This window comes from Vulpes vulpes, chromosome 10 (genome assembly GCF_048418805.1).
Source record: "Vulpes vulpes isolate BD-2025 chromosome 10, VulVul3, whole genome shotgun sequence".
NCBI classification, from domain to species: domain Eukaryota; kingdom Metazoa; phylum Chordata; class Mammalia; order Carnivora; family Canidae; genus Vulpes; species Vulpes vulpes.
Window position 1 is genome coordinate 29658889 of NC_132789.1, and position 18706 is coordinate 29677594.

General features: G+C 42.0%; 1 protein-coding gene across 2 annotated transcripts in view; it reads right to left on the bottom strand.

Moving 5' to 3' along the window:
• Positions 1 to 18697, bottom strand: part of PI4KA (phosphatidylinositol 4-kinase alpha) — a 119683-nt gene extending 100986 nt beyond the window's left edge. Inside the window, exon 1 of one of the 2 annotated variants that reach the window (XM_025982669.2) lies at positions 18423 to 18697. In XM_025982669.2, coding sequence (XP_025838454.2) covers positions 18423 to 18668 — 246 coding nt within the window. In that variant the 5' untranslated portion in view covers positions 18669 to 18697. Of the gene's footprint in view, positions 1 to 17872; positions 18212 to 18422 lie in introns of those variants that run through there. The other variant, XM_072723448.1, reaches the window with a different exon arrangement.
• Between the last annotated feature and the right edge of the window lie 9 nt (positions 18698 to 18706).

Sequence of the window (18706 nt, forward strand, 5' to 3'; positions counted from 1 at the left end):
CCTCTGCCTATGTCTCTGCCTCTCTCTCTCTCTCTGTGTGACTATCATAAATAAAGAAAAATTAAAAAATATATATATATAAAAAATAATATTTTTCTAAGACTAAATAACGACATGAACAATGACAGAATAATGTTTTAAATGTTCTATAAATTGGGATCCCTGGGTGGCGCAGCGGTTTGGCGCCTGCCTTTGGCCCAGGGCGCGATCCTGGAGACCCGGGATCGAATCCCACGTCGGGCTCCCGGTGCATGGAGCCTGCTTCTCCCTCCGCCTGTGTCTCTGCCTCTCTCTCTCTCTCTGTGACTATCATAAATAAATAAAAATAAATAAAAAAAAAATAAATGTTCTATAAATTCATAAGAGGAATGATCTAAATTATGACAGAAAAAGTACTAGAAGAAAATACATCAAAATGTTGACAGTTATGAGAGGTAGAATGACCAGTGGTTTTATATTCCTTTTCTTTTTTTTAAGTGGGCTCCAAGCTTGAGGCCAACATGGGGCTTGAACTCACGACCCTGAGATCAAGACCTAAGCTGAGATCAAGTCAGACATAACCGACTGAGCCACTCAGGTGCCCTGAGGTTTTACATTTCTTTGTGCTTTTTTAATATTTGCCAAAACATGTTCTAGGAGAAAATGTTACAATCAGGGAAAACATGTAAGTTAAAAATATATACATATGGGGGAAAATCCATACTTTTATGATTAAATAGTTAAAAGAGCATAAAGTAACAGGCAAGAGAGGAATGGAAATATTAAATTCCCACTTTCCTTCAATGTCCCTCCATTTTACAGTCAGAGGGGAAAATAAAACACAAAGAGAGCTACAGACCAACCACAATAAAGTGATCGTTTCAGAGACTCCAGACTCTTCCACCAGTGAATCTCACATCCTGACAAAAAGAATAGTCTCTCAAGAAACATCCCTATAAATAAGAAATCGAAGAAAGTGGACTTATAGCAGACTGAGTCAATGAGATCCAAAGAATGCTGATTGACCACCATGGAACCAAAGGGAGGAGTCTGAGGCCCTGTCAAAATCTACGTACTTGTTCTGTGCAATACTTTACCAACACCTTGTTCAAACACACAGAAGATATACAATGCCACATACCTGACAGGTGAAGCTAATGTGCTACAAGATAAAATGGAAACTTGGAACTCCTCAAAATTGTCATAACCTCATTATTATATATGGAAAAAATATGACTGTACACAAAAAGATAACTCAATATCACCACATGCCAAATACATATACACTTAAGATTTTAAATATTTTTGCTCTCAGTCCTTTTCTCTGCCCTAGAGATTTCAAGTCTTCTTACCTAAGGACTAGTAATCATTTCTCTTGAAAATATACATGTAACATGTTGTACCTGCTTGGCTATCTAATAAGGTAAGATTGTTTTCTGTCTTTGCAATCTCTGTCTTGCAATCTCTGTCTTTGCAACAGATTGCTTGTGATGCACATCATGTCCTGGTTTAATGCTTATTCAATAACTACTACCTTCTGTGGAGAGGGCTTCTCTACTACCTTCGTGGAAAGCACTTGGGAAATTTTGTTGGGAATTATATTTCCCCAGAAATAGTGCCTGAAGGACTATTTTTAATGGGGTGATCAGAAAAGACCTAAGAAGGTGCCCATTAAAATGAGATCTGATTAAGAAGGAACCAGCCAGGATGAATCAGGCAAAAGCATTCTGGCAGAGGCCACTGGAGAGGCAGAATAATGGGAAAGAGAAAGTGGGGATGTACAGAAGTCCAAGTACGGGCAGAAACAGGGAGCCTGGTTTGTACTGTAATAGCAATAGAGCCAAGGTGGTGCACGTTAAAAACTCCAGTTTAGAACTGAGGTTTGAAAGAATCCTTCTGGCTGTCGCATGAAAAATGCATTTGGGAGGACAAGAGTGAAACCACAGAGAGGTCAGGAGATGCTTCAGTAGGCCAGGCAAAGATGGTAATGATCAAAACAGACAGACACAGTCCAGCTCAGGATGTTTCAGTGGAAGATTATAAGACTTGATGATGGACAACATGTGGAAGCAAGGGAAAGATTGGGTTGCCACTCGACAAAGTACCTGAAGATGATGCAGGATGATGTGGGGTCTGAGAACTATTCCATACAAGAAGCAGTTAAGAAGCAACATTTAGCCTGGAGACAATAAGACTATAGATAAACACAACTGCTGTCTTCATGTATTTGAAGGGTTCCAGTAACATCATCAGTAATATCTACCCCTATTTGTGCAACAGTTATTAGTGCATTTATCTGTCCACTAATCTGCAAGCTCCCCGGAGGCACAAAATCATCTCTTATCTTCGTATCTCTGTCTTCTACACTGTGGACAAGAGCTAAAACAGACATACTCACTCTCCCCCAGGATGCAGGCCTGCCTCTATTCTTAGTTTTTGCTCAAACTTCATTGGCCAGTGTGGCAGGTTCTCTTCTCAATCCAGGCTGCCAGCCTATTCTGGCACTTGCCCCGGGGGGGGGCAAACCCCAGGGTCTCTTCATTTACATCAAGCATAAGAACTAGATTTCTCCTCACAGGGCAGATGTTCTGGATTGGGTTTCATTTCCTGTTTGCTTATTCCTTTCTTTTTTAGGCATTACACTCTGGACACTAATACTCAGAGTGGATGTAAACATGAGCTCTAGCAATATCCCAGGATAAGAATTCCCCATCAGGAACATGTTTAAACCCTGCTGCTCATGTAGCTGTCACCCTACCTGGTAGAGACATCTGAAGGCAGCACAATTTTTACCATTCTTGTCTCCATCTTAAATCCCCAGAGGAGCTCTGGACTATTCTTTTTTTTTTTTTTTAAGATTTTATTTATTTATTCATGAGAGACACACACACAGAGAGAGAGAGAGGCAGAGACACAGGCAGAGGGAGAAGCAGGCTCCATGCAAAGAGCCCGAAGTGGGACTCGATCCTGGGTCTCCAGGATCACACCCTGGGCTGCAGGCAGCGCTAAACCGCTGCGCCACCGGGGCTGCCCAGCTCTGGGCTATTCTGACTTCAAACCTTCCTCCCTATCTCCACTTAATTAAAAATATATAAATAGAAATCATTTGTGACAATTTAAGATTACTCTAAAAGCTAGACACACGGGGATCCCTGGGTGGCGCAGTGGTTTGGCGCTTGCCTTTGGCCCAGGGCGCGATCCTGGAGACCCGGGATCGAATCCCACATCGGGCTCCCGGTGCATGGAGGCTGCTTCTCCCTCTGCCTATGTCTCTGCCTCTCTCTCTCTCTCTGTGACTATCATAAATAAATAAAAATTTAAAAATAAATAAATAAATAAATAAATAAATAAATAAATAAATAAAAAATAAAAGCTAGACACACAGTTTTAAAATGTGAAGGAAAGATACCAAAAAGAACTAATAAACCACTTAGAGACCTACATAATAATTCAGGAATGCATGAACCACATCTGCGTGGCAGGCAGAACAATGGCCTGCCCAAAGATGTCTGTGTCCTAATTCCTGGAACCTGTGAGCATGTAACCTCGCATGGCAAATGGATGTAATTAGGTTGCAGATGTAAACAGGTTAAAAGGACTTTGAACTGAAGAGATTATTCTAGATTATTTCCGTGAGGCAAAAGAGGAGGTGAGAGTGACAGGATGTGAGGGCTTGGCCCCACATTGCTGGTGTTGAAGATGGAAGAAGAGGAGAGGCAAAAGAGGAGGTGAGAGTGACAGGATGTGAGGGCTTGGCCCCACATTGCTGGTGTTGAAGATGGAAGAAGAGGCTATGATCGAGGAATGTAGGGATCTCTAGAAGCTATAATAGCAATGGTTGTCCCCTAGAGTCTCAAGATAGGTATATAGCCCTGCCATCACCTCTTTAGTCCAGTGATACCAGTGTTGGGCTTCTAATCTATAGAACTGCAAAACAATAAATTAGCGTTGTTCTAAACCACTAAGTTTGGGCAGCCCTGGTGCTCAGTGGTTTAGCACTGCCTTCAGCTCAGGGCGTGATCCTAGAGACCCCGGATCGAGTTCCAGGTCAGGTTCCCTGCATGGAGCCTGCTTCTCCCTCTGCCTGTGTCTCTGTGCCTCCCTCTCTCTGTGTGTGTGTGTGTGTGTCTCATTAATAAATAAATAAAATCTTAAAAAAAATAAACCACTAAGTTTATGGTAATTTATTACAGCTACAATAGGAAACTAAACAATTGGTCATAGAATATTATACAAAACTCAAGACCTAGACTACCTATCCAGCAAGATATAAACATTACTAATCAGATTATAGGCAATACTTAATTCCATCTTTTTTTTTCCCCCGTATTTTCCATTGGGAACATTGTTAATTAACTTTAGAATCAGAAAATTTAAAAAAAAATTTTTAAATACTGCAAACAACTTTGCTATTAATGCATCTATCTATCTATCTATCTAACTGGGGGGGTAGAGGGAAGAGGCGAAAGAATCTCAACAGGCTCAGTGCAGAGCCTGATCCCACCACCCCAAGATCATAACCAGAGCCCAAAACACGAGTCAGACACTCAACCAAATGAGCCACCCAGGCACCCCAATGCATATTTTTTTTTTTTAGTATTTTATTTATTTATTCATGAAAGACACAGAGAGAGAGAGACAGAGATAGAGGCAGAGACACAGGCAGAGGGAGAAGCAGGCCCCACACAGGAAGCCCAATGCAGGACTTGATCCCGGGTCCCCAGGACCACACCCCAGGCCGCAACGAGCCACCCAGGCACCCCGATATCTTATTTTTAAAAGGATGATAATATTTATACTCTGAAAGCTTGAAAAATAAGAGAAAAGTGTATAGAATTTCAAAGAATATAATCTGGGTAATTCAAGAACAAAGAAGTAATGTAAAACTGAAAGAAAATCTAAGTCAAATAAGCTAAACAGATATTTTCTACAGACAACAGTCTTATAACTTCTTTAATTCCAACATCTCACTATCAGTAAATCAATTCCTATTTATTTATTTTTTAAAGATTCTTAATTAATCTCTATACCCATTGTGAGGCTCAAATTTACAACCCCAAGATCAAGAGTCACGTGCTTTACTAACTGAGCCCGCCAGGCACTCCAAAACAACTCCTATTTAACTACAACTTCCCAGAGAGTCTCAATTCAAGGAGAAAAGTTTTTCTGTTTTGAAGGAACAAGAGATGCAGCTATGCCAACCCTGACAAAGACACCTGTGGCTACATAACAACAGACATGGCAAAAAATGAAGCAGATAGCACCTGAAACAAGAGACTCGAGCATATAAAGTTTAACTTCACAAAATGGCCTTGAAAATATTTCACAGCTCTATGTGAATAAAACCAAACTTTTAAAATCACTTCATTAGCAAAGAAGGAAGGAAGGAAGGAAGGAAGGAAGGAAGGAAGGAAGGAAGGAAGGAAGGAAGGAAAGAAAGAGAAAGAAAGAAAGAAAGAAAGAAAGAAAGAAAGAAAGAAAGAAAGAAAGAAAAGAAAAGAAAAGAAAAGAAAGAAAAAAATTCACAGGACAAATGGAATTTAACACTGAGCTTTTCTTGGTGTAGTTTCTGTAAAAACATCTAGAATCCATGCGAGTTCTACTATTAGACTGAAATGATGTTCACCTGGGCTTCAGACCTGCGGCCCTCCAATAACTCCCAAATGTACACAGAATTGGAGACGGAGAGCCAGAAGAAATTGCACATTTATCTGCCAAATAACCCTTTCAGGTAGATCATGTGTAATCTTATCCTTGTTTATAGGCTAGGCAACTAGGCCCAGATAGGTTAAGTACAAACTTAGACAACAGGCTCTTAACTAGACCCTCTCTCTGACCTTTGTCTCTCCCTACTCCAATATCACCACTGCGGGCCCACACACCTTCAACAGCTCCCCATCCCAGTGAACACTCAATTCACCCTCCCAACCTGGCAATGAAGGTCTTTCCTGATTTCCCCCCAAAACTGGCCCCAAATACAGTGCTCACTTCTCCATGTCTGGCTTCTTCCATGTTCTTCACTCATCTGCAACATTTCGTTCAATCTGCCTATCTCCCTATAAAAATTCTACCCATCCTTCCAAGATCCATCTCAACTGTCTCCCACTTCTCAAAGCTTATCCAGACAGCAGCAATGTGCTATGATCTTTCCCACTGCATCTCCCAATAGCCCATCAAGAGCAACATACTTGATAATTATCTCGAGATAATTATCTTTTTTTTAAAAAGATTTTATTTATTTATTTAAGACAGAGAGAGCACAAGTGAGGAGGAGGAGGAGCAGCAGAGGGAGAGGGAGAAGCACACTTCCTGCTAAGCAAGGAGCCCAATGCAGGGCTCAATCTCAGACCCTGAGATCATGACCTGAGCCAAAGGCAGATGCTTAACAACCAAGCTACCCAGGCACCCCGAGAGAATTATCTTTTTTAAAAAAATATTTTATTTATTTATTCATGAGAGATACAGAGAAAGAGAGAGAGAGAGGCAGAGACATAGGCAGAGGGAAAAGCAGGCTCCACACAGGGAGCCCAATGCGGGACTTGATCCCGGGACTCCAGGATCACACCCTGGGCCGAAGGTAGGCGCCAAACTGCTGAGCTACCCAGGGATCCCTGAGAATTATCTTTTTAAAAATCTTATTTTGGAGTTACTTGAATACTTGTCTTCCACTCACTGCACACAGGACTATATCCCCCTTATCCTATATCCACTGCACCCTACACATTCCATAAACTTAACTATTTAGGGGAACTAAAGCGGCCAATGTGACAGGGATTTAATGGGAGGAGAAGGAAAGGAAAAAGAAGAAGATCACTAGAATCTAGCCTTCCTATTGTAGGGTTTTAACTATGTTGTGACATTTGTCATAAAATCAGTACTGAGCACAGTGCTGGCATGCAATTGGCATGAACAAATATTTGCAGCAGCATCAAACGAATGGAGAGATGGATGAAAGAATAATCTAATGAAGTCATATATAATATACAGTCACAGCCTCACAATTCTTATGATCTAGCCAGAGTTACACAACCAATAAAAATGACACAACTAGTAAAGAATGCAAGCCAGAAACCAAATGATGATGGGCCCTGAAAGCCTGGCTTTGGGTCTAGGCTCTGATGCAAAATGCCCTTGGAAACTGGGACTCTTGTGAAGAGGGAAAAAAAAAAAAAAGTGAAGACTTGAAACCAGGTCCTACTGAAGTCATCACATATCAGATAAGGGAAAACCAGTTCTGGTGGGTTCCAGTATCTAAATACTGGAAGCTAACAGTTACTGAGCATTTATCACATGTGAGGTGCTGGTTTGTACAATCTCCTCTAATCCTCACAACAGTACACTGAGTAGTTATTATTTATTATCCCCATTCTAAGGATGAAGAAACTGAGACACAGAGAGGACACTGTCCTAATGCAGAATAATGCATTAATACTATAATTTTTAAAATGAAAAAAAAAACTAATTTATTTTCAGAATTTTGCAACAAACTAACAGGTTCATTGTTTTTAGAGGGCAGAGTAGATCCCATCATTGTAAGAGGTCACTAAACTTAAATCTGACAGAGATGGCCAGGGTTACTTCCATTTATAAAAAAGATCCAGAGGGGCTCTGGGCAACACTTTGAGATCAATAAGCCAACGGACAGCAAGGAGGCTATAAAGGTAACTTGCAAAGAACTTTCGACAATATATATATATTTTTTAAATTTTATTTATTTATGATAGTCACAGAGAGAGAGAGAGAGAGAGAGGCAGAGACACAGGCAGAGGGAGAAGCAGGCTCCATGCACCGGGAGCCCGACGTGGGATTCGATCCCGGGTCTCCAGATTGCGCCCTGGGCCAAAGGCAGGCGCTAAACCGCTGCGCCACCCAGGAATCCCGACAATATATTTTTTTAAAGATTTTATTTACTTATTCATGAGAGACACAGAAAGAGAGGCAGAGACACAGGCAGAGGGAGAAGCAGGCTCCATACAGGGAACCCGATGTGGGACTTGATCCCAGGATTCGATCCTGGGACTCCAGGATCATGTGCTGAGCCAAAGGCAGACACTCAATCGCTGGGCCACCCAGGCGTCCCTTGACAATATTTTTTTTAACTCAAGGCTATTAAAAAACAGAGATCAGGGCACCTGGGTGGCTCAGTCGGTTAAGCATTCAACTCTTCATCTCAGCTCAGGTCTTGATCTTAGGGTCATGAATTCAAGCACCAGTGTGGAGCCTACTTAAAAAAAAAAAAAAGAGAGAGAGAGAGAGAGACCACAAGGTGAATTTAGACTGCCAAAGGGAAATGCCAAACCAAAGAGATGCCCTCACAAGTCTGAATGACTGGGCAGAAAACTGCATATGAAAAGTCAAACATAACAGTGGGTGTAGGAAAGGTATTTAGGTCAAAATAAAGCCACTCTAATAGCATTACAAGCTGGCTAATTAAACAATTTTTTAAGAATACAACTTTTGTTATCTGAAACTTCTGGGAATAGTCTTACTGGAGAGAAAGAAAATTCCCTGAGAACTAGAGATTAAGCTTTAAGTATTAGTGGCAGTGTTTTGTTAAATCCATTTTTTAATTGTTTTTCTCAAATGTACTGTCCCCATGGAGAACATTGAACATAAGCTAACCTTTGTTTTTTTTTTTTTTAAGATTTTATTTATTTATTCATGAGAGACAGAAAGAGACAGAGATATAGGCAGAGAGAGAAGCAGGATCACAACCTGAGCCAAAGGCAGACGCTGAACCACTGAGCCACTCGGGCATCCCTATGTGTGCCTTTACAAGCAATGAGTGAGTTTTGTTTCTTGAGCCCTGCTCATGTGCCTGGTAGGGTACAGTACATACAAATGCACATCTGTGATTCCTGACATATCATTTCAATAAGCAACGATCAGGGTAGCTCCACAGAGTTGGGAGGTTGTGATTTTCACTCCAACTCTGCTGCTTCTTACCTAAGTGACCCAAGATAACGACAAAACCCACCTGAACATCTCGGACTTTGTATTTCCTTCTGTAAAATATGGACAAAACACCAAGCGTGTGTGTGTGTATATATACCTATATATGGAAATCCACAGAATCTTGCTGATGTTGTAAAACTATGCAAATATTGGCAAGTCATCCCCCTCAAGCTTCAGTTTTCTCACATATAAGAGGATAAACAAAAAAAAAAAAAAAAAGAGGATAAACAGATAGTTTTTTGCAACGTATGCTCTAGCAATAAAATCCTGTCCAAGAACCACCTGTAGTCATAAGAGAATAACAGGACCTGGGTTTAACTTCCTGCCATAAAACAACTAGGAAAACAAATAAATATATGAAACCACTGATTTCACACACTGGACAAGTAGCACAGGTCTATAATACCTGAGAGACAGGAAACAAAGTAAGCCCTATGACTGCCTGGTTTTCTGCCAGAAGACACATCTCAGACCACAGCATAGGAAAGGGCATTCCAAGCATCATGATGGTCTAAGTGGAAGAGACAGAAAAAGAGTACAGGAAGTCTAAAGTAGCTGGAAATTCTGAAGAGGAGAGAGCTAAACAAAAAACGCTCCAAAAATCATAACAGAGTTCCCCTGAATCTTGGATGGATACTAGACATACCAGTATAGTTGATATTCCATGAAGATGGAAAACAACCACCAGGAAACTGTGAGCTGAATGGCTCCAAGACCTCATACAGAGCTGAGAGGTATCTGAGTTACTCCCACCCAGAGCAGAAAGCCCTCAAAGCATTCAGTAGAGACCTCAAGAGGACCGCACCACAGCAGTGTAGTTAAACTAACCCTGTAGCAAAAGCTATTCTAGACCTGCCCTAACAAAGTTTTAAAGTTAGCTTTGTAATAGATGCAGAAAAAGCATTTGAAAAAAATTCCACAGTACTTCACAATAAAAAACACTCAGCAAACTAGAAATAGGAGGGAATTGGAGGGCCTGGGCGGCTCAGTGGGTTAAGTGTCCAACTTCTGATTTCAGCTCAGGTCGTAATATTGGGACTGTGAGACTGAACCCTGTGATGGGTTCTGTCTGCACTGGGCATGGAGTCTGCTTAAGATTCTCCCTCTCCCTCTTCCTTTGCCCCTACCCAGGTCCAAAAAAAAAAAAAAAGTGAAAAGAAAAGAAATAGAAGGGAACTCAATAAAAGGCATCTATAAAAAACTCACAATGAACATCATATTTACCGGTTAAAGGCTGAAAGTTGCCCCCCCCCATCAGAAACAAGACAAAGATGTCCATTCTCACTGTCTCCATCTAGTATTATTCTGGAGGTTCTAACCAGGACAACGAGACAAGAAAATGGGAAAAAAGGGCATTTGGTTTCTTTTTTTTTTTTAATCTTTTTTGGCATTTGGTTTCAAAAAGAAAAAGCAAAGTTATATTTACAGATGGCATAATGTTGTACATAGAAAAAATCTTAAGTATTAGAACTAAAAGCAAGTTCAGCAAAGTTGCAGGAACAAGATCAATATACAAAAATCAACTGCAACTATTAGGGTTTCAGTCTTACAAGATGAAAGAGTTCTGAAGATGGATGGTGGTGATGGTAGTAAAACATTATAAATGTATTCACCAACACCATTTACTTTTGCTTCTTGGCACTTGTTAGCATTTTCAATTACATTTTCTTATAGTTTTTTGTTTAATGACAGCTCCATGACAGTAAGACGATGTCTACTCATTCATCCCTCTAATGGGCTCCTTCAAGGCCTGGCATACAGCAAGCCCTCAAAGATTTATTATATAAATGAATGAATGAATGAACGAATGAATGATCAAACAAATGTCACCATCGTTTGCTTTATAATGGTACATATAGCTTGGTTTCCCTGAATCCAGACCACCAGACCAGCCTTACACATAGAAATAGTCAGGAAAAGAGAATAGCTTCAGCAGCAAAGATAGAGCCACTCAGAACTAAGTAAGTAGGGCAGCCCTGGTGGTTCAGTGGTTTAGCGCCGCCTTCAGCCCAGGGCCTGATCCTGGAGACCCAGGATCGAGTCCCACTCAGGCTCCCTGTATGGAGCCTGCTTCTCTCTCTGCCTGTGTCTCTGCACCCACCTCCCCGTGTCTCTCATGAATAAATAAAATTTAAAAATATATATACACTTCTTTAAAAAAAAAAAAGAATTAAGTGAATAAATGCAAGTGAGATTTGAGGATTTTTGCCTCAACTCATATAAACTAAAGTACTAAAAAAAAAAAAAAATTAAAAAAAAAATAAACTAAAGTACTGTTCTGGCCGGCTTGGCAATTGTGGATGGGTCTTGATGGAAAAAGGCCAAACCTTTTTCCAAAATGCCAAGATGGATGAGAGAAGTAAATACCAAAAAAAAAAAAAAAAAAAAAAAAAAATATATATATATATATATATATATATATATATATAAGTAATGAAGAAAATGAAGTGCACAGATACATTTCAGCAATTTAAATCAGGGATGGGAATAGCTGCTGATAGAAGGGATTGGAGGCAACCACATCTCCGCTAGGTACAAACTGCAAACAGATAGTAGAAGAGAAAATCTGCAGTAAGGAGTCAGAAATAGAACATTTCTGCCCTCTGGGGGAGCAAACAGCTAGTGACACATCAATTCTGAGAATCCCTAAGGACATGGAGATAAACAATGCAGCCATAATCTTAACGCACATTACTCATGACCCTGAAATATTCATGGGCTCTTTAATGTCTCATCAATTCAATCCAAACTCTAAGTCTGAGACTACCTATGAAGCCACCTGCTTTCTTCTCATTCTCATCTACACTCTTCCCTTTAAATATACTATATTTCTGATGAACCCTATTGCTGCTGTTCCTCATTTTCCTCTGTATTTTACTCTCTGTTCTATCTGAAATGACTTTCCCTTGCCAACCACTGGTGGCATTTACAAATGTCCATCCCTATCACTTTCCGGCCTTCCTTATTCAAAATCTCAGCTGAAAGTAACCTCCCGGCAAGTACCAACAATACTTTTACTTTCTTAGAGCATGTTTCACTTTTTTACCCTTCCATTACATTTTTACTACCCATCAAGAGCCATAGGCTTGGGGCCTGAAGAAAAAATTATCTGTACCTCCCATTGTCACACCAGTAGAGTGCAAAATGGGTAAATATCTTCCCGGAAGAGTTCTATTGAAAAGCCATATGGTTAACTACCACTTCCTTTATGGACAGCCCCCCACCTATCACTGCTTCTACTTACTTGTAAATTAGTTGAGGGTCAGAATTATGTGCACACCTAGTAGACCAAACTGTTGAAAGAAAGATACCCAGAGCATAAACAGCTAGAAGCCAGTATCTAAGCAACTGCAAGTATGAAGAGAAACCTGAATTCAAGTTTCCACATAGCAGAAAACAAGAGCACAATATCACATGACCACTTCTCCCTTGTAGGTTTTTTGGTTGTTTAATTCATAATTTAACATAGCCAACCATGATCAAATATCATTATCTTAGAATCAAAAGAATAAGACTCCCTCTTATGCTTGAAGAATTGTCAGAAAAAAGTAAATAAAATCCAACAACAACAATGCTATAGATAAATATGCATGAGTTGTCTTGCTGATGCTATCTACCATAACTAAGTATAGTCCTTTGAAAACAGTTGTGCAATAAACATCAAAACCCATCCACAATTTAACAGAAGAATGTGACTCAGAAGAAGACAAGACTCTAGTTGTACAAACATGCTATTTTACAAGGGGAAAACTAGGCAGCGTAAATAGAGAAAGGTTTAATTATGATCTATCAATACAAAATATGATATGTAGCCATTAAAATAATAAATATACGCTATTTTTTAAACTCTTTTTTTTAAGATTTTATTTGTTTATTCATGAGAGGCACAGAGAGAGAGAGAGAGAGAGGCAGAGACACAAGCAGAGGGAGAAGCAGGCTCCATGCAGGGAGCCCGATGTGGGACTCGATCCTAGGTCTCCAGGATCAGGCCCTGGGCTGAAGGCAGCACTAAACCGCTGAGCCATCCGGGCTGCCCAATAGGCTATTTTTTTTTTTAAAGCAATAACATAAATATAGCTAAAGACTAAAACGGAGATCTAAGAAATTAAAATGCTAATGCATTCAGGTTATGGGCTGAATTGTGTCCCTCGCCCCCTAAATTCATATATTGAAATCTTCATCTGCAAGTACCTCAGAATGTGACTGTATTTGGACAAAGGGTTTTTAGGTTAACACAAGATGAGTGAGCCAGTCCTATCAATCTAATATTCTTATAAAAAGAAATTATAATACAAAACGACAGAGAGGAAAGACTATGTGAAGGCACATGAAGACAGCTATGTACAATCAAAGAGAAAGGCTTCAAAAGAAATTAACACTACTGACAGCTTCATCTTGGATTTCTAGCATCCAGAATTATGAGAAAATAAATTTCTGCTGTTTAAGTCATTGTGGTATTTGTTACAATAGCCCTAGCAAACTAATATGGTTAATGTGGCATGATTACAGGTAAAGATTTTCTTCTTCCAATTTTTTCTCAAAATATATTAGATATGGTTTAACAACAGTGGTTCTAGCATCATGAATTTTCTCTACGGACACTAATTTTCCCTCCTCTTACTCTATAGATGGTTGTTTTTCACATGGCCTCACAAAGGAAAGGGAGTGAATGGAAATTTTCAGCTTCACAAGTCTGAAAAAAAATGCCAATATCATGATTTTCACTCCAAGGCAAACCACTCTAAAGGAGTAGATAATCATGCACCCTCAGAAAGCCCTGAGCGTCAGGACATACATTCCTCTAATTAGAGATGAGAGTTAACCAGCACTTCTGGAGCACATCTCTCCATGAGGAAGGCTCTGGCCTGTCCCTAATGCTGCAGTGCCGTTTAAATACCACATTGAGGGCAGCGCGGGTGGCTCAGCGGTTTAGCGCCACCTTTGGCTCAGGGTGTGATCCTGGGGACCCCGGATTGGGTCCCACATCGGGCTCCCTGCATGGAGCCTGCTTCTCCCTCTGCCTGTGTCTCTGGCCCTCTCTCTCTCTCTCTCTCTGTCTGTCATAAATAAATAAATAAAATCTTAATAAATAAATAAATAAATAAATACCACATTGAGTTAGCTAAGACACTTCAAGATTCTGGCATTCTAACTGAAGAAAAGAGGATATTTTAAGACACGGGAAAATATTCTGATCAAAGCCTCCTGAGGGTGGGAAGGGCAAAGAATGCTGCCTACTTTTCAGCTCTGTCAGGAACTCTTCATGTCCCAGGGTTCAGGGTCCATTAGTATGATACAGGCCAGACAAGGAAAGGCAGGAACAGGTCATCAAGATCCTAGATACAGAGGAGTATAAGTAGACAGATCCAGGAGGAAGCTAGACAGAGGCAGCTCAGTACCATTCTGAAGACAAATGAGAATGAGGAAAGCAGAGCAAGACTAGCAGGCAGAAAGAAATCAGAGAGTAGGAGACTGGAAGCCAACCATACATGGAGATTCCACTACAGACAGTACTCTCTTGTCTATTTCTCTCCTCTCACCTTTCTCCGAGGAGAGGGCTGCATGGGATGTGATCTAGAGGGACACTGACGGTGTATTCAGGATAGCCCACAATCCTGGGGGTGGGTCTTATGACTGCGGCTCCAGTGTTAGAGCAGCCTAGCAGGAAAAGGTCAAAGCTCAGCTACAGATCAGAGAATAGATACCAAGGGTTTGACTATCTGAACATGGCAGGAGTCTGGTCACCGGACGTGGGATACAAGAGTAGATGGGGTACTTGTTGTAGTAAGTCTGACTTGATGCTAATCACCCGAGCAATCTCATTATTAACAGTGTTTCTTATTGATTTGGCCTACCTACCATGTACTAATTTACAGTAGGTGCTCAACAAATGTTTTCTGAATGAAAGAGTGAATTAATTAAAGGAAAAGTAGAATTTACTTAGACAATAGGCTAAGTTTCACAGCCTGGGATCAGAGTGGGTGAGTGGAGTAAGGAAACACCACTGTGGCATATAGTCAGATAAAGACAGGAAAAGTTATGTCGTTAATATTCCCCAAGTGCCATAAAAGAGGTCAGGGCTGCCTGAGTTACTAATGTCTGAGCTGAGATGTCAGGTCTAGCTCAGAAAACTGAGCTGTCCTCAGCTCCACCCTATCTGGACCAAGCCTTCTCTCTGGAAAAAAATAAAGGAAAAAAAAAAAAAAACAGAAATAAATGAGAAAAAGAGGTTTTTCAACACTTATCTCCCCACTTAAATCCTCACCTTCATTATCCTGGGTACTCAGAAATTCCTTTACTCTAAAAAACCTCAAAAATACTTCCCTAGGAATGCTGAGGGCTTATTGTCAATTGTTTCAAAGTAGTGGAATGTAGTGAGCAGCCATATATTATAAGACTAAATAGTAACAATGATCCCTAGCATAATCAAGTCTCAGGATCCCAGAGGAGGATAAGAGGAATCCATGTATATCTGATGGAATCAGCCATCTACAGAAGCCTTCTCTAAGAAAGAAATTATTTCAAGGTCCCTAAGACCACTCACACATACATAGTTGTACTCGTCACTAAATTACAGTAAATTATACTAGTTTATCAGCAAGAGAAAAAGACAGATGGAATCTAGAGAAACCTGTGCATGGGCGTCTTCATGTTCTCTCCCTCCTGTAAAGGTATACACCAAGCATGCTCCCTTCTATAGCAGCAATGTAGTAACATGAATGCTATGTTTGTACCTAGGGATGTCCATTAGAGACACAGCACCCAAGGTTTTTATTGATAGACACAGGCACTGTCTGCCTAGCAACCGTCAAAATTCCAGATTCCCAGGAGGAAAGCAGGTGTCAATATAAACCATATTGTTTGTACAAAGAGTCTAGGCACAATGAACCACCCCTACCAGTTAGGGAATGGAGGGAACAGTCAGTTCAAGTGTCAAGTTCCCAGATGTGAGCCAAGAACCAACATTGCAAGCAACCCCTTCTGAAGACTGCAGCCTCAAGCTGGCTCGGTTAAGTCTTTTCTAAAGTGACTTGTAAATGTTGCCAAAGAAGATGAAGTAGCCCCAAACTAAGAGATGGTACTGCGGAGCTGTGAACCTAAAAGCTGTATTAATTATTTGTATATCTTAATTTTGACAACCAAAGCAGTTACTATCAGATACAAAGCTAACAATGCTGAAATTACAGAATGTTCTTTTGATTATGGAAGAAGACTAAAGCAAGCCAGTTGAGCTTAAGGTGCATTTCTCAGAGTTACTGAGTAGGAAAGGGTACCCTGCTAAAGCCGCAGGACTGTCTTCACCCAATTCCCTACAATCTCTCCTCTTCTCCAAGTCCAGCAAACAAACTTCTGATATGCTTTTTGGTCCTCCCACTAAGAAGAGAATGTGCTGACTAGCTGGCATGAATTTGTTTTTTGTTTTAAAGATTTTTATTTATTCGCGAGAGACACAGAGAGAGAGAAAGAGAGAGGCAGAGATACAGGCAGAGGGAGAAGCAGGTTCCATGCAGGAAGTGCGACACGGGACTCGATCCCAGGACTCCAAGATCAAGGCCTGGGCCGAAGGTGGTGCTAAACTGTGAGCCACCTGGGCTGCCCTTTTTTTTTTTTTTAAAGCCTGGCATGAATTTGATTTGTTGTTTTTTTTTTTAAAAATTTTATTTATTTATGACAGTCACAGAGAGAGAGAGAGAGTGAATTTGATTTGTTAAGCCAGCACTATGGTCCATCAGTCAGACTCATGCAATGCTCACAGTTCTCAATCATTAGGTACCAGGTGCCTGCCTTTAGTTCTGTCATTTTGTTGATCTTCATAACCTCTTAACACATACTGTTCATGTATTTTGCAGAAGAAAGCAAAGGTCAGATTGGGGAACTCACCTACCCAGAATCACTAATATAAGCAAATGATACGGGATTTAAATTCAGATATTCATATCTCTAGAACTCGTGTACTTTCTCCTGAATTCCTCCTTCAATTAGAAGTCAAGTTGGCATCAATCTCCCAGGACCTGCTCACCCTACAGGTAAGTTAGAAATCAGATTTAAGAACCCACAAAGCCAAGGACACTATGCAGAGAACCTAATACAGCATTTCAGCCTCACCCTCACCAGGACCACAAAATGACTCTCAACTGCAGCAGATGGGTCTCCAGTCTCTACCACTTTTCTCCTACTCTTAGACGACAGATCTCTTTGTACCTGCCAGAAAGCTGCATCGAAGAAAAAAACAAAAAAACAAAACAAACAAAAAAAAACATCGCATAGGGTGTCTCGGTGACACAGTTGATCCAGGAGCCAGCTCTTGGTTTCAGCTGGGGTCCTGATCTCAGGGTCATGAAATCCAGTCCAGCTATGAAGTCCACAGTCCACCTAAGACTCTCTATCCTCCCCCCCCCCAACCCTCCGGATCATGCATATGCATGCTCTCTTTCTCTCTCTCTCTAATAAATGAATCTTAATTTTAAAAAAGAGAAAGAAAAAAATGAATACCACCCCTTCAGTGCTAACACACCATAATTAATCTCATCACAGGGTGGTTGGGGAGGAAAGCTGATGTTTACTGCTCACCCACTCTACGGAAGGCCCTTTATGCTTGAATTCGTTTACTCCTCAAGAACCACTGCATTTCACCCATAAGGAAACAGGCTCTCAGAGTTGAAATAACTTGCCCAGGCGGACCAATAGAGACAGTGCAGGGAACAAACAGGTCTGACTCTAAAATCTGGGTTCTTTCCACCAGTGGAGGCACACCTTTGAGTTTCCTTTCACCTTTCTCCCGAGGCAAAGAAATTCCCCCCGGCATCAATTCGCCTTCCTCCTCTGAAGCAATCCTGAATTCAATCCTCTGCCCGCTGACACTTCATTCCTCCTCGCTGCCACCATCCCTTCTTCAAAACACAATCTCCTACCAGTCTAATGCCCCCTCTAGACTCACAGAAAGACAACGCGCCGATCTGCATTTCAGAAGCTCTTTCAGATGTACTGTTTCATCCGCCCTTCACAGCAGCGTGAGGCGGGCAAAGCAGGTAAGCACCCCCCGCCCCCCCCCCCCCACTTTACGAGAACAGCATCTCTCCAAGGTCACGGAATAAGCAGCAGAGGAAGTCGGGAGCTGAGCCCCTAGGGTTCGACCCTGGTCCTTTGCTCTTCCCACAGCTTCTCCCTGCCTGCCGCCCCCGCCCCTGCGATGTCACAAGGTGCTTCCTTGGCTCAAACCCCGGCCAGTGGCTCAGGTCCCTCTCGCGCCACCCACCCGCCAAGTCCCCGTCTGCCCTGCGCACTCCTTGCCCAAACCACCCCGTTACCCCCCTCTCTCTTCACCGGCGATCTCCACCCACGGGCCTCCTCACCACCACCCCCGTCCTGTCACAGGCAGCTAGCGAGCCCTGTTCAGCCTCCCACAGACCCTCGCCCCGCCGATCATCCGCTTTGCCGCCCCGAACCCCCTTCTCCTGTCAGCCCGAGGCCCGGGCGGCCAAGGCTACCTTCTCCAAAGACGCCGGTCTCTGCACGGCCAGGGAGCGGGCCAACGACAGGACCGTGTTGAAGTAGAAGCCCCTCGAGGAGCTGGAGCCGGAGCTGGAGCCGCCGCCGCCGCCGCCGCCGGAGCTGCCGCCGCCCCCTCCCCGGGCTGCGGCAGCCGCCATCATCGCGCGCGCGGCGGCGCTGCCCGCGGGCTCCTCGCACCCGGCCTGCGAGCGCCACAGCCCACGGCGCAGGCGCGGCGGCATCCGCCTTCCCCTCCACGTGACCTCTGTTGTCGACACCG